Raw genomic sequence first — 12,286 nt, 5'->3', positions numbered from 1 at the left:
TTAACATATGAAATGCACATCAGTTATGTTAGCTGTTCTAAAACCTTTTAAGAATTTTTAAGAAGTATTACATGGTCGTGTACCACGTTGATGCTCAGTATCTATATTTGCTTCTGCAAGCTGTTAAATTTTATTTCAGTCTGTGCTTTAAGTGTTGCTAATATCATCAGCGGTCTCACATGTTGGAGAAAGTACATGTTTCCTGATAATCATTGTATATTAATTGGTGATGACATTACTTTGTCAACCAAAGTCTCGGTTCAATATTTTTTCTTGTTTTATAGATATTGGGGGCCTGACCAATGTGTCTCAGTTGGAGCAGTTGAACAAGCGTTACTGGTATGTGTGCCAGGATTACACTGAGTTCAAGTACCCGCACCAGACCAATCGTTTCCCTGAACTCATGATGTGTCTGCCAGAAATACGCTACATTGCAGGTAAATTTAAATGAAGTACCGTTAATTGAATCAGACATGGTTTATTATTGCAATCACACGACATCTGCCCGTCATGCAGTGAAATTTTGCCTATTTATTCTTAAGCAAAAAAAATGTGGGTCCATGGTCAGCAATGTGATTCCAGGGGAATGGAGATAGAGGTAGTGTTAGAAGAGCCTTGAGCTTGTCAAGCATGTCTGAGTTCCTTGCTCCCTGTGCAACAGGCGTGGGGAATGTAGGAAAGATGAGCATTCTAACCATGGCATTGTGGATCAGGGAGCATTCAAGAGGAGAGAGACATGTAGTTGTCATTGGGGATAGTATAGCCGGGAGAATAGACACAATTCTCTATCACGAGGACCGAACCCAGACACCAGGCACCCAACACTGCCTTTGGGACATGTCGTCTGACCTGCAGAGGAATTTGGAGTGGGAGGGGGAAAATCCTGTCGTCGTGGTCCATGTGGGTACCAATAACGTAGGTAGGACAAGGAAAGAGGTTCTGATGAGGGAATTTGAGCAGCAAGAGACTAAATTGAAAAGCAGAATCTTTGGATTCCTACCTTAGGCATGAGCAAATTTGCATAGGATCGAGAAGATTAAAGGGTTGAACGCATGGCTCAAAGATTGGTGTGGGAGAAGTGGATTTGGATTTTTAGGTGAATAGTGAACTAAAATGTTTTATTTGAATGCAAGCTGATTACAGAGATGAGCTTATAGCGCAGTTAGAAATTGGTAGGTATGATGTGCGCATGACAGAGACATGGCTGAAAGAGGATCAAAGCTGAATATCCAAGGTTACACATCCAATTGAAAAGACAGACAGGTAGGCGGATGGGATGGCTTGGCGCTGCTGCTAAGGAATGAAATTCAGTCCTTAGCAAGGGATGACATGGGATCAGAAGATGTAGGATCCTTGTGGGTAGAATGAAGAAGCTGCAAGGGTATAAAGAATCTGATGGGAGTTATATACAGACCTCCGAACAGTAGCCAGGATGTAGGTTACAAGTTATTACAGGAGATACACTCGGCATGTAAGAAGAGCGATGTTTCAATGGTCATGTAGGATTTCAATATGCAGGACGGCTGGGAAAATCTGATTAGTGCTAGATTCCAAGGAAAGGAATTTGTAGAGTACCTATGAGATGGCTTTTTAGAGCAGCTTGTGGTCAAACCTACTAGGGAAAAGGCAATTCATTCAGCGTTATGTAACAAACCGGGTTTGATTAGAGAACTTAAGGTAAAGGAACCCCTGGGAGACAATGACCATCTATATTATTATATTACTAAAACTCTCATCTTGTTTGTTTGTGTGCGTGCATGAGTGTGCAAAACGATATTCCAAAACTCCGCCAAAACGATGCACAATAGCGCTACAATTCTTGGGGAGAGGGAGGGGAAAGTGTAGGAGGGAGGGGAAAGTGTAGGATAAGCGTGGGAGGTAGGGAGTGTGGGATGGAGGGAGAGGAGGGCAGTGGGAGAGGTGAGGTGGGGGAGTGGGATAGGGGGGAGGTGAGGAGTGAGTGAGCAGGGAGAGGAGGGGGGTAGGGAGAGGAGAGGCATTATGGGGAGGGAGGGAGGGAGTGACAGAGTAGGGGAGAGGGAGGGAGAGGTGAGGAGAAGAGAAAGAAGAGGGAGGGTGAAGAGGAGTGGGAGGGAGTGCTGAGGGATGAGGGGGGAATGGAGGACGGGTAGGAAGAGGGATGGCGAGGCGCAGTTGGGGAGGGTTGCCGTGACTCGCGTCACAACGGCGATCTCTGGCGTCACAACGGGGACCCATCAGCCACGCCTGCGCAGTTGGGGGCTATGGGTGAGTGGTGGAATATTGCCTTGGGGGACGGGGCCAATGGGTCCGCACCTGGTCTAGTGATATGATAAAATTGAGAGGGAGAAGATGAAATCAGATGTGTCGTTATTATTGTTGAGTAAAGGTAACTACCGAGGCACAAGGTTAAAGTTGATTGAAAAGGGACCTTGGCAGGAATGATGGTGGAACAGCAATGGCAGGAGTTTCTGGGAGTAATTCGGAAGACACAGGATCTTTTCAAACCAAGCAGGAAAGACGATTCTAAGGGAAAAATTAGGCAACCGTGGCTGATAAAGGAAGTCAAAGTCAACATAAAACTAAAGGAGAAGGCAATATTGCAAAGATTAGTGGGAAGCTAGAGAATTGTGAAGCTTTTAAAAACTAACAGAAGGTAACTAAAAATACAATAAGAGGAGAAAACATGAAATATCAAGGTAAGCTAGCCAATAATATAAAATAGAATAGCAAATGTTTTTTCAGATATATAAAGAGTAAAAGAGAAGCAAGAGTGGACATTGGACCACTGGAAAACGACACAAGAGAAGCAGTATTGGGGAATTTAAAAAACTGACAGACAAATTGAAATTTTTTTTTGCGTCAGTCTTTACAGTGGTGACACCAGCAACGTGCCTAAATCTCAAGAGAGTCAGGGGCAGAATATAAAACCAGGGATGAAATGCGGATGCTTTATAAGGCACTGGTCAGACCACATTTGGAATATAGTGAGCAGTTTTGGCTCCATATCTGAGGAATGTGCTGGCGTTGGAGAGGGTCCAGAGGAGGTTTACGAGAATAATCCTGGGGATGATTGGGTTAACGTATAATGAGAGTTTGATGGCACTATGCCTGTACTTGCTTGAGTTTAGAAGGATGAGGGGAACCTCATTGAAACTTACTGAATAGTGAAAGGCTTAGTTAGAGTGGATGTGGAGAGGATGTTTCCAATAGTGGGAGAGTCTTGGATCACAGGGCACAGCCTCGAATAAAAGGACGTACCTTTCGAAAGGAGATGAGGAGGAATTTCTTTAGTCGGACTGGTGAATCTGTGGAATTCATTACCACAGACAGCTATGGAGGCCAAGTCATTGGGTAGCCGAGATTGACAGGTTCTTAATTGATAAAGATGTCAAAGGTTATTAGGCAATGGTAGGATAATGGGGTTGACAGCGAAAGATAGATCAGCCATGATTGAATAGCAGAGCAGGCTTAATGGGCCGAATGGCCTATTTCTGTTCCTATGGCTTATGTAGTACAAAATGAGAAATCACATTTTTTTATTTGCATTTTCTGATTTAGGACAGCTATTTTGGGAGAGTGGCAAAGAACCCCATGAAAGAAAGATTACAGACATTATAATGGTTAAAAAGTAAAAGGCATACTTGTTAAAGGTACTTTTTCCAAAATGGAGGTGAACAGGAGGTAGACACAAAGTGCTGGAGTAACTCAGCGGGTCAGGCAGCGTCTCTGGAGAGAAGGGATGGGTGGCGTTTCGGGTTGAGACTCTCCTTCAGGGTGAACAGAATAAGTGAACGTAAAAATAAATTATTTATACAATTTGAAGGATCAAATATATAAAAGGTCAGTAACAAAAGCTGGATCTCCTGGACTTGATGACTCAGTGTACCCTCTTTCATTTAAAGAAGTGAAGGAATTGGAAATGTTGTAGATATAATTTTCCAAAGCTGCCACTATTCAAGAATTATGCCATTGGCAATTCAAATCCATTGATATTCTGTTATTTAACTGGTGGGAGAAAAAGTTTGTTAATTCAGCTGAGATTGTTGGTAAGTATTTGAAGTCCATCGTAGGTTAAAATTGTTGCATTGTTCTCACTTGCCTAGGTAGAGGGTACTGATATTGAATTCTGGTGTAAAACTATTGATTGCAATGAGCAGTAAAATCAAGGAGACGTTAAAGCAGCATTATGTTAAATTCTGTCAGTTTCCCAACTGGCAAGGTAGATTAGCATAGCTCACCTGTTGACTAAAGGCTTGATAAGTATTGATTGATTAAAGAGATGTTATACATTTCTGCTCCTGCTGCCTGCCAGTAGGAATAATGAACTGGGTTTGTTTTTAATTAGCATGTCAAAGTGTAAATTTCTTCATGGCCTTTTAACTGTTATTCGACTATGACACATGATTGTAGCTAAGTTTGTGTGCAGGAGTGAGAAGAAGAAAGGCATTAAATGTTTTTTGGACCCAACAAACAAATTGGCCAGTCGGGAAATTAGTGTAAAATGGTTGTGTTGCGAATCAAACAAGATGTCAGCAAAAGTTTTTTTTATAACTGTTGTGAAAGTGGACACAAACAATACAAGTTATTAACCATAGCCATAAAGAAAATGCTGGAAACATTCAGCAGGTTAGGCTGCATCCGTGGAAATGTCATCAATCAATCTTTCAGGTTTGGGAACCTTCGTCAGACTGAGCAAGAGAAAATATCATTAGTTTTCAGTAAGAGGAAGGGTATAAAGGAAATCCCTTTGACAGACTAACGAAATAGAATAAAAGGTGCATTGACAAGCAGGTTATGATCTTATGTCTGTGTAATGTGTTGTTAATGCTTAGGTTGTGGGAAATGACAAGCAGTCCTGGCTATACAGATAGAATAGGAAAAACTGAACCAAAATGATGACATAGATATTTCTGATAAAGTCGAGGAATTCACTGGAGAAACAAAGAACTGCAGATGCTGGTTTACAAAAAAAAGACACAAAGTGCTGGATTAACTGGCTCCACACATGACCTTTAAACTTTGCACCACTCATTTTAAAGCTATGCTCTATAAACTGATCACCCTGCTATTGGAATGGTGTCATTAGCCTGGAAAAGGTGCAAAATGATTTACTGGGATGTTACTAGGTCTGGAGGGTTTGAGTTATAAGGAGAGGCTCAATCAGCTGGGTCTTTTTTCTCTGAAGTGTAGAAGGCAAAGGGTGACCATGTATAGATATAAATTCATGGGTATATAGATAAGGTGAATAGCCACAGAGATTTCCCCTAGGAGGGGAGTGCAAATCTAGTGGGCATGTTTAAAGTGAGAGGGGAAAGACTTAGAATGGACTTGGGAGGCACTTTTTCCACACAGGGTGGTGAATTTATTGAATAAACTGCCAGAGGAAGTGGTAGAGATGGATATAATTACGACATTTAAAAGACACTGCGTCATGTACATGGAGAGGAAAGGTCTGAAGAGATATGGGCCAGGTACAGGCAAGTGGAACTATCTCAGTTAATCGACTGGGACGAGTTGGGGCAAAGGATCTGTTTACTCCATGACTCTAGGTACATTAATTATTCTATAGTTTGTATCTTACTTCAAGACAAGTAACATGAGTTTGTTTAACTTATGCAAGGAACCAAGTTAATAAAAGCTTATAATTCATAAAATATCTCAGTCAATGTTCAACCATATCTTGCAGGTAAACTGGTCAATATTCCTTTGGAACAGCTGCCTCTGCTTTTCAAAGCAGTCCTGCACTCATGTAAAGCCAACACAAGTAAAGAATGAGCCATCAGCATGTGGCCCTTGAATTTTCCATGCCTTACTGCCTCAGGTGAAGAAGGAATACAGATGGGGAATAAAGTTGATCAAGGTTTGGAGAACAGGGAAAATGCTCAGATTGAGAGTGAAACCCTGTAACTCTGACAACAGCTATATTTTACTTTATCTATTTATTTCATGACAGAGTTGAATGTATGATCTTCAACGCAGTGCACATGCTTCTGTACAATGCAGTTAATGAATTTCCTTGCAGTTTACGGTATGTAGGGTGTTATTGTTACAGTATTGCCATTTTAGGTCTAGTTGAATATTTTATATTTTGGGGGGAGGGGGCTGAGAAAAGTTTTGTTTATTAAGACTACCTCAATAATGAGATGACTATTTGCGTCTCTCTCCATTTCAAATGCCTTAAGGCTATCACTAAAGTGGTCCATTCTGGCAAGCTGCTGCCTTGTTACAACAAATCGGTACTAACTGCAGTCAGATCGATTGTAAAATGTATTTGCCTCTATTTCCAGGCTTTGCAAGAGGGTTTATTGTTAAATTTTGATATGTGTTGTGTGAGCATCATTTTTGTATACAAATTCAGTTGGGATCCTGCAGAAGGATGGTGCAATAAAGTGCATCCAGGTGCTGCAACCAGGTTATTTACAAGCAGTGTTTTTGTTTTCTCTGAGGCAGTTACAGTGACCTCTAATTGGAAAATGTAATTAATTTCCTCTTAAGGCTCATACTTTATTAATATTCCATTTGATACTGATGCAGATGCTTAGAAAAAGTTGTGCCATCTTGGAATATTTACTGTAAACCAAAAAACCCTGCTCCACAATACAGGAATATTGATGGTGTTATATTATTAACACTGGCCCAGAGCAGACAGGTTGTCATGGTCAAATATCAATGGGAGGTCCACCCATATGCTTCTAAAATAAAAACCAAAGATTTCGTAAACAGGAAATGGTAAATATATTTTAGGTTTATTGTGCATTGTTTCTTTAAAATTTCAAGCAGTTGTAAATTATTTGTAAGTCCTTGCCTAGGGATAACATTATACGGAGCTAAAATAAGTTATAAAGTTTTATTCTCATTTGACTTTTGGAAACTTGAAGTACAAGGCAGCATTGCTTTCCAAGGCACGTGCACCTAGATTTCTTCCCCGTCAACACCATTTTTTTGTGAGGATATTATCTTTATTTGACCTACCTTGCCCATGAGAAAGTAAAGTTGTGTTTTAGACATGGTAGCATAGACTAAATTAAATTGATCACAAAAGGGATCCAAGTGAGATGGGACTGTTTATGGGGAAAGATTGTTTGGCAAGCCTTTTTATCATTCTCAAGTCATTATCATGAAGATTCCTTTATAATCTAGTTAACTTTAGAGTGTTCACCTGTTAAATGTTTAATATGGATGTAGGCAGAGGGAAGAAATGGATTTGTCTAGGAATACTTGCACAATTATGAAATTCAGAACTACAGTCTCTTTCCTGTAAATGATCAAGATATTGTACACTATTTTGTATACTATCATTATTTTATAAGTCAAAGACTCAGCATATGTCACTGAATTAATTGAAACTCCGTAACATGGCCAATTCCTCTCACAGTATCCAAATCCACTCATTGGTTCTTTCTTTAAGCTACATGCCTTGCTGAAAACTTTGATCATTACTGAAGTCAAACCTATTCTTTGAACCTCACCTTTCAGGCAACAATGATGCTCTATCCTGAACCTTCTTCGTTTTACAGTTCTACCTTCTAAGTCTACTCGTGGCTTGGTGGGAGAGTTATTTCAATATTGTTAAGTCATTGTTCCCTGTGATCTCAAAGGTTGTCAAGAACCTCTGAAATTTAACTTTAGTTCCACAAAATGTTCATACTTCGTGAGGGATTAACCTAATATAAACTTCTGTGAGTAATGCTGGGCAATGAATTGATTTACATTAATATTAAACAAAATAAAAATCTTAGTGCATTTACTTGCGGTAGATGGGAATTTTGTACGGTGATATTCGTGGTTGCAGTTAACTTATTAAAGTTGTTTCCCATCGGTGGCCTGCTAACATAATTCCAAAATGTACATGCACACAGTATACACTCCTCATGTGAAATAGATTCTATACGACCTATTTTACCTCAGATGGTCACGGAGGATTTGTAGGTGCCTTTTTACCTCAATTTTTATTTCCCCACTAGTTAAAACAAAACAAGAAAACCTTTTTGTATGAGGTATTCTTTCAGCTCCCTATCCTACTTTGTGATCACATTTATTCAATCATTCCTGCAAACAGACTCCAGATATGCTCAGTTTAAGGCAAGAGATTTATGCCATTTATCAAAATTCCGGACTCTATTCTGATAGAAAATAATGAATATTGCATAAGCTATTGACATTTTTTTACAAAAAGCCTCTCCACTGTATAATCATTCAGTAAAAATTGGTCAAAACTGTTCATAAATTGGCATGGAAATGATTAGGGACAACAAAAAAGTTCACAAAATGCTCCAAGAATAGCTATAATGCTTTGAGCTTAATCTGCTTGAAAATTGACATACCTGAACTCTTAAATGCAGGCGTCTTCATCTTGATCGTCGTCACAAGTCTTTTATGGCTTGTTTTAAAACAGGGTAAAGTGAATGTGTTGTGTTGCATACGAAAATTACTCAGGTATTATGATGAAAGTAGATGAACTAGTTTTAGAAGTAGATTTTTTTAACCACAAGTATCATTCTCTTTTAAATTGCAATTGAGGGGAATGGTTGGAAGGCTGGATTTTTTTAATCAGGGAATTGAAATTATTTTTTCGAAAAAACATGGATGATCTGAAACCAGTTTGTCTCTGCACAATTAAAAAAAAAAAAGCAAGCTGAATGTTAATAGTTTTATTTAAATAAATTTCCCAACAATGTGGGCAACATTTGCCAAGTAAGGGTTCAGAATTATTAGATGGTACTTTCCACTCAACACAATAATGGGTTTTGATCTTAATCACTTTTGTTAGATTTCCAATTTCTACCTAAAACTAATATTTGCATGATGATTGTAAAATTTAATGTGGGTTCCAAGTAAGGCATCTTCCACAATTGGAGGTAGGGATAGTAAATCAGTTACAATTCAAATCATGAATCCTGCTTAATCTCAATGCTTTCAGCGCTGGTCATGTAACTGTTCTTTGGCATTTTGTTCTTCCTTCCCAATCACAATGGAATCAGCTTGTGGAGGCAAAAAATAATTTGTGTACCCATTTCTAGTTGTTAATTATCAAACACTTGATCATTCTAAGAATTACTTGGTAAATGTTTAATACATATGTTTGAAAACAACCAGCCAGTAAATGTGAATTGATTGAAATGCAACCAAAACCCAGTATATGGAACTAAAAGGACTTTGTATCACTGTGGAAACGCTTCAGAATGTACACAGCGAGGCAGCACAGTTAGTTTCCAGTTCCATATTTTCATCAATTCCTTCAAACATGATTGTCCAGACCTTCAAAGCAAAAGCCCTCCTTAAACTTGAAATCTATTTCTACCTTTTTGTTTTAATTATGTTTTACAAGTTTTTTTGTGAATGTGGCTGAAAGTAAACCACAAATATTAATTATATACTTTTTTTAATTGAGTTAAAATTTCAAGTTTAGATGTTTGTGAAAATGTATCTCTTTCTCAGGATGATAAGCGGCAATCAGTCCTGCTGTGTAGCCAGGAGCAGGAAAGGGGGGGGGGGGGGGGGGGAGGGTACATTGGTGTATAGTGAAACTATAGAAATAAGTAGTGTTTATAGAAGATGTTTAATCATAAATGACAAATAATGACTACAGCAGCATAAAGCCTAGGCTTTTCTAAGGGTCATCACTGCCTTGCATGCAAAGCAGTTTGTAGCTCAGGGATCTATATTTAAACAAATGACCCGTTGGAAAAACCAGCTTTATGCTGAAAGCTTCTTTCATGGACAAATTTAGGGATGACAAGTCATGTACATGTTACTTAAAATAGCAGTGATTCTTTGGTTTGAATGTGAATGTTTCCACTCATCCACTCTCCTCAATACAGGTTCTGTATAAATATCCAATCCTGGCTGCTAATAGTGGATGCATATACTACTTCTGACTTGTGCCTCATTAATTACTCATTTACTCTGCCATTCAACAGAAGGCTCTGCATTGTCACCTTTCATTAAAATTGAGAACACCCACCCCCTCAATTTCCACTGCTTCAAAATCATCTCATATGGTAAAAATATAATTCACACTGCGAAGAGTTAACATTTATTTTTGTTTCAAAAATGTATTTCTCATATCCTAGTTACTACACAATTTGGTTTACCTTACTGGCATCATTCAGACATGGTAATGTTATTTTTCAAATTGCTATTGCATTTGATGCCATTGTAAACAATTAAGTGGGTTTCCTAAGGCATTATTGTCACAAAACCCTTAAATACTTTTTATTCTCCTGGGATGGGTGCATAGATTGCAATACTATTGCCCATTCCCAGATGCCCATGACAAGGTAGTGGCGAGCTACCACCTTCAACTGCCGCAAAGCAGGTTTTATCCCCATTACACTAGAATAGCACAGGAACAGGCCCTTCAGCCCACTATGCCTGTGCCAACCATGGTGCCAATCCAACTAATACCATATGCCTACATATTGTCCATATCCCCATATTTACCTGTTCATGTGCCTGTCTAAATGTCTCAAACATTGATATATATTTATGACTGCGCTGGTACCAATTTCCAGCATCTACCAATTTTGGTTAGGGTACCTCTCAGATTTAAACATTTCACTGACACTATAACTTGCATGTTATGTTTAAAGATCCATCTATCCACATTGTATTTTGGCTTTGTTTCAAAGCTATTTATAATATCAGCCAAATAATAGATAATAAACATAAAGTAAATATTACAAAATGACTTTGCATGAAAAGAATTAAAAATAATTATATTATTTAGCAAAACATGTTTGGCACCTAAAACAAGTCATAACATATAGCAACAAACTTTGAAGGAAAGGATTGATAGAAGATTGATAAATGTTTTGATGTTTTAGTGTTTATAAATAATTTAAACACTGCCGTAGAAGAATGCCTTGATATCCCAAATATGTCCATGAGAAAAGCACAGTATCTCTGGAAAGCGCCAGTCAGTGGCACAAGGTACCAGATTATCTAAGTAACCGCTTCATATTGCCTATTGTGAGTTGTGTTTTCTTTGAATTGTGGAATGTGTCTTGTAATAGTTGATGCATAATTTACACAAATGACAGTGTGGAAAAACTACCTCATGTGACATCCTGTTGTTTAATAATGTCATAAAGGGATAATGTGAAATGTTGATTTTTTTTTTGCTGTTTACATGAATGTGTTAATTCAACACTCTAGTGTTCGAATGCATCACCGTTTTCATTGCAGTCATTAGCTGCATCAATTTAACCTGCAGATTTAAAATGAAACTTGGGTCAGAATGTTTGTGCTCTGGATAAAGCAGATTGGTTCAGTGAACACAGCGAGTGGAGATGATGAGTATCAGCCATGTCAGTGGTGAAAGTTTGCTTAATACATCTTCACATAATGCTGTACAACTGATGGTCTCGGCCTGATAGAAGTTCAGCTGCAGAGCACATGATGAGAGCTGATTGAAGTGTGCTTCATTGCAGATTGAAGTGTGTCATTACTTGCAAAGCTGTTGCTGTACATGTTTCAAACATTCTGATTACAAACATGACTGAGAAACAGGGAACTAAAATAGAACTGCAGTAATCACTAAACATCCTGCATCTTTTCTGGAGAAATCAGCAAGAATCCTCTGCCAAGTTCAGATCTGGCTCAGTCTGTTGAGAAAATGCCATCCTCTCCCCAAACCAATCCTTTGCTCTTGTTCAAAAAATGAAGTTTGCCCAGGAAAAAAGATCTGAGTAGAGCTGATGCATCATCAACTCAGAGTGAGTGAGTCATCTCTATAATTTGCCATCCACTTTAATTCAGGTTAACTCCAGACAGATTCCCCAGCTACATGACATTTTAGTTCTCCAAATTGAACCGTCAATAAAGTGTGAAACAGCCACTTTTTGTGATGAAAACATCCCCTCATAAATGGTTTACAAATTGTTTAGACTGTCTGAGTTATCATAAATAAATTATTGTCACACAGCATGGAAACAGGCTCTTCCGTCCAATGCCAACCAAGGTACCCCACTGGTCTGTGTTTGGCCCTTTCCTATCCATGTACCTGTCCAAATGTATTTTAAATGTTATTGTATCTGCCTCAACAATTTTATCTGGCAGCTCACCACCCTCTGTGTGAAAATATATGCCCCTCGGGTTCCTATTAAATCTGACAGTGGCAGAATTTTGCATGAGAGAAAGCGCTATGGGAGGTGTTTGAGGAGACCGAGCCCTGGGCTGGGCTCCCATCAATGCACAGCAGAATGCTAGCCTAGCAATGCTTGATAACCTGCCCTCCGTATATAATTGAAGCAAAAGACAACTTGTAGATGCTGGAAATCAAACAAAAATCGAAGGTGCTTGA

At 38.8% G+C, this 12,286-nt stretch overlaps 1 protein-coding gene across 7 annotated transcripts in view; it reads left to right on the top strand.

Annotated features, from left to right (window-relative positions):
* Positions 1-11,968, top strand: part of nr6a1 (nuclear receptor subfamily 6 group A member 1) — a 238,002-nt gene extending 226,034 nt beyond the window's left edge. For all 7 annotated transcript variants that reach the window (XM_033048646.1, XM_033048645.1, XM_033048643.1 and 4 more), the window contains 2 exons: positions 285-437; positions 5,669-11,968. In XM_033048646.1, coding sequence (XP_032904537.1) covers positions 285-437; positions 5,669-5,757 — 242 coding nt within the window. In that variant the 3' untranslated portion in view covers positions 5,758-11,968. The remainder of the gene's footprint in view (positions 1-284; positions 438-5,668) is intronic.
* The last annotated feature ends 318 nt before the right edge of the window (positions 11,969-12,286 follow it).

The sequence above is a fragment of the Amblyraja radiata genome, chromosome 32 (assembly GCF_010909765.2).
Source record: "Amblyraja radiata isolate CabotCenter1 chromosome 32, sAmbRad1.1.pri, whole genome shotgun sequence".
NCBI lineage: Eukaryota > Metazoa > Chordata > Chondrichthyes > Rajiformes > Rajidae > Amblyraja > Amblyraja radiata.
The sequence above is the reverse complement of the archived record's forward strand: the minus strand, read 5'-3'. Positions and strand labels throughout refer to the sequence as shown.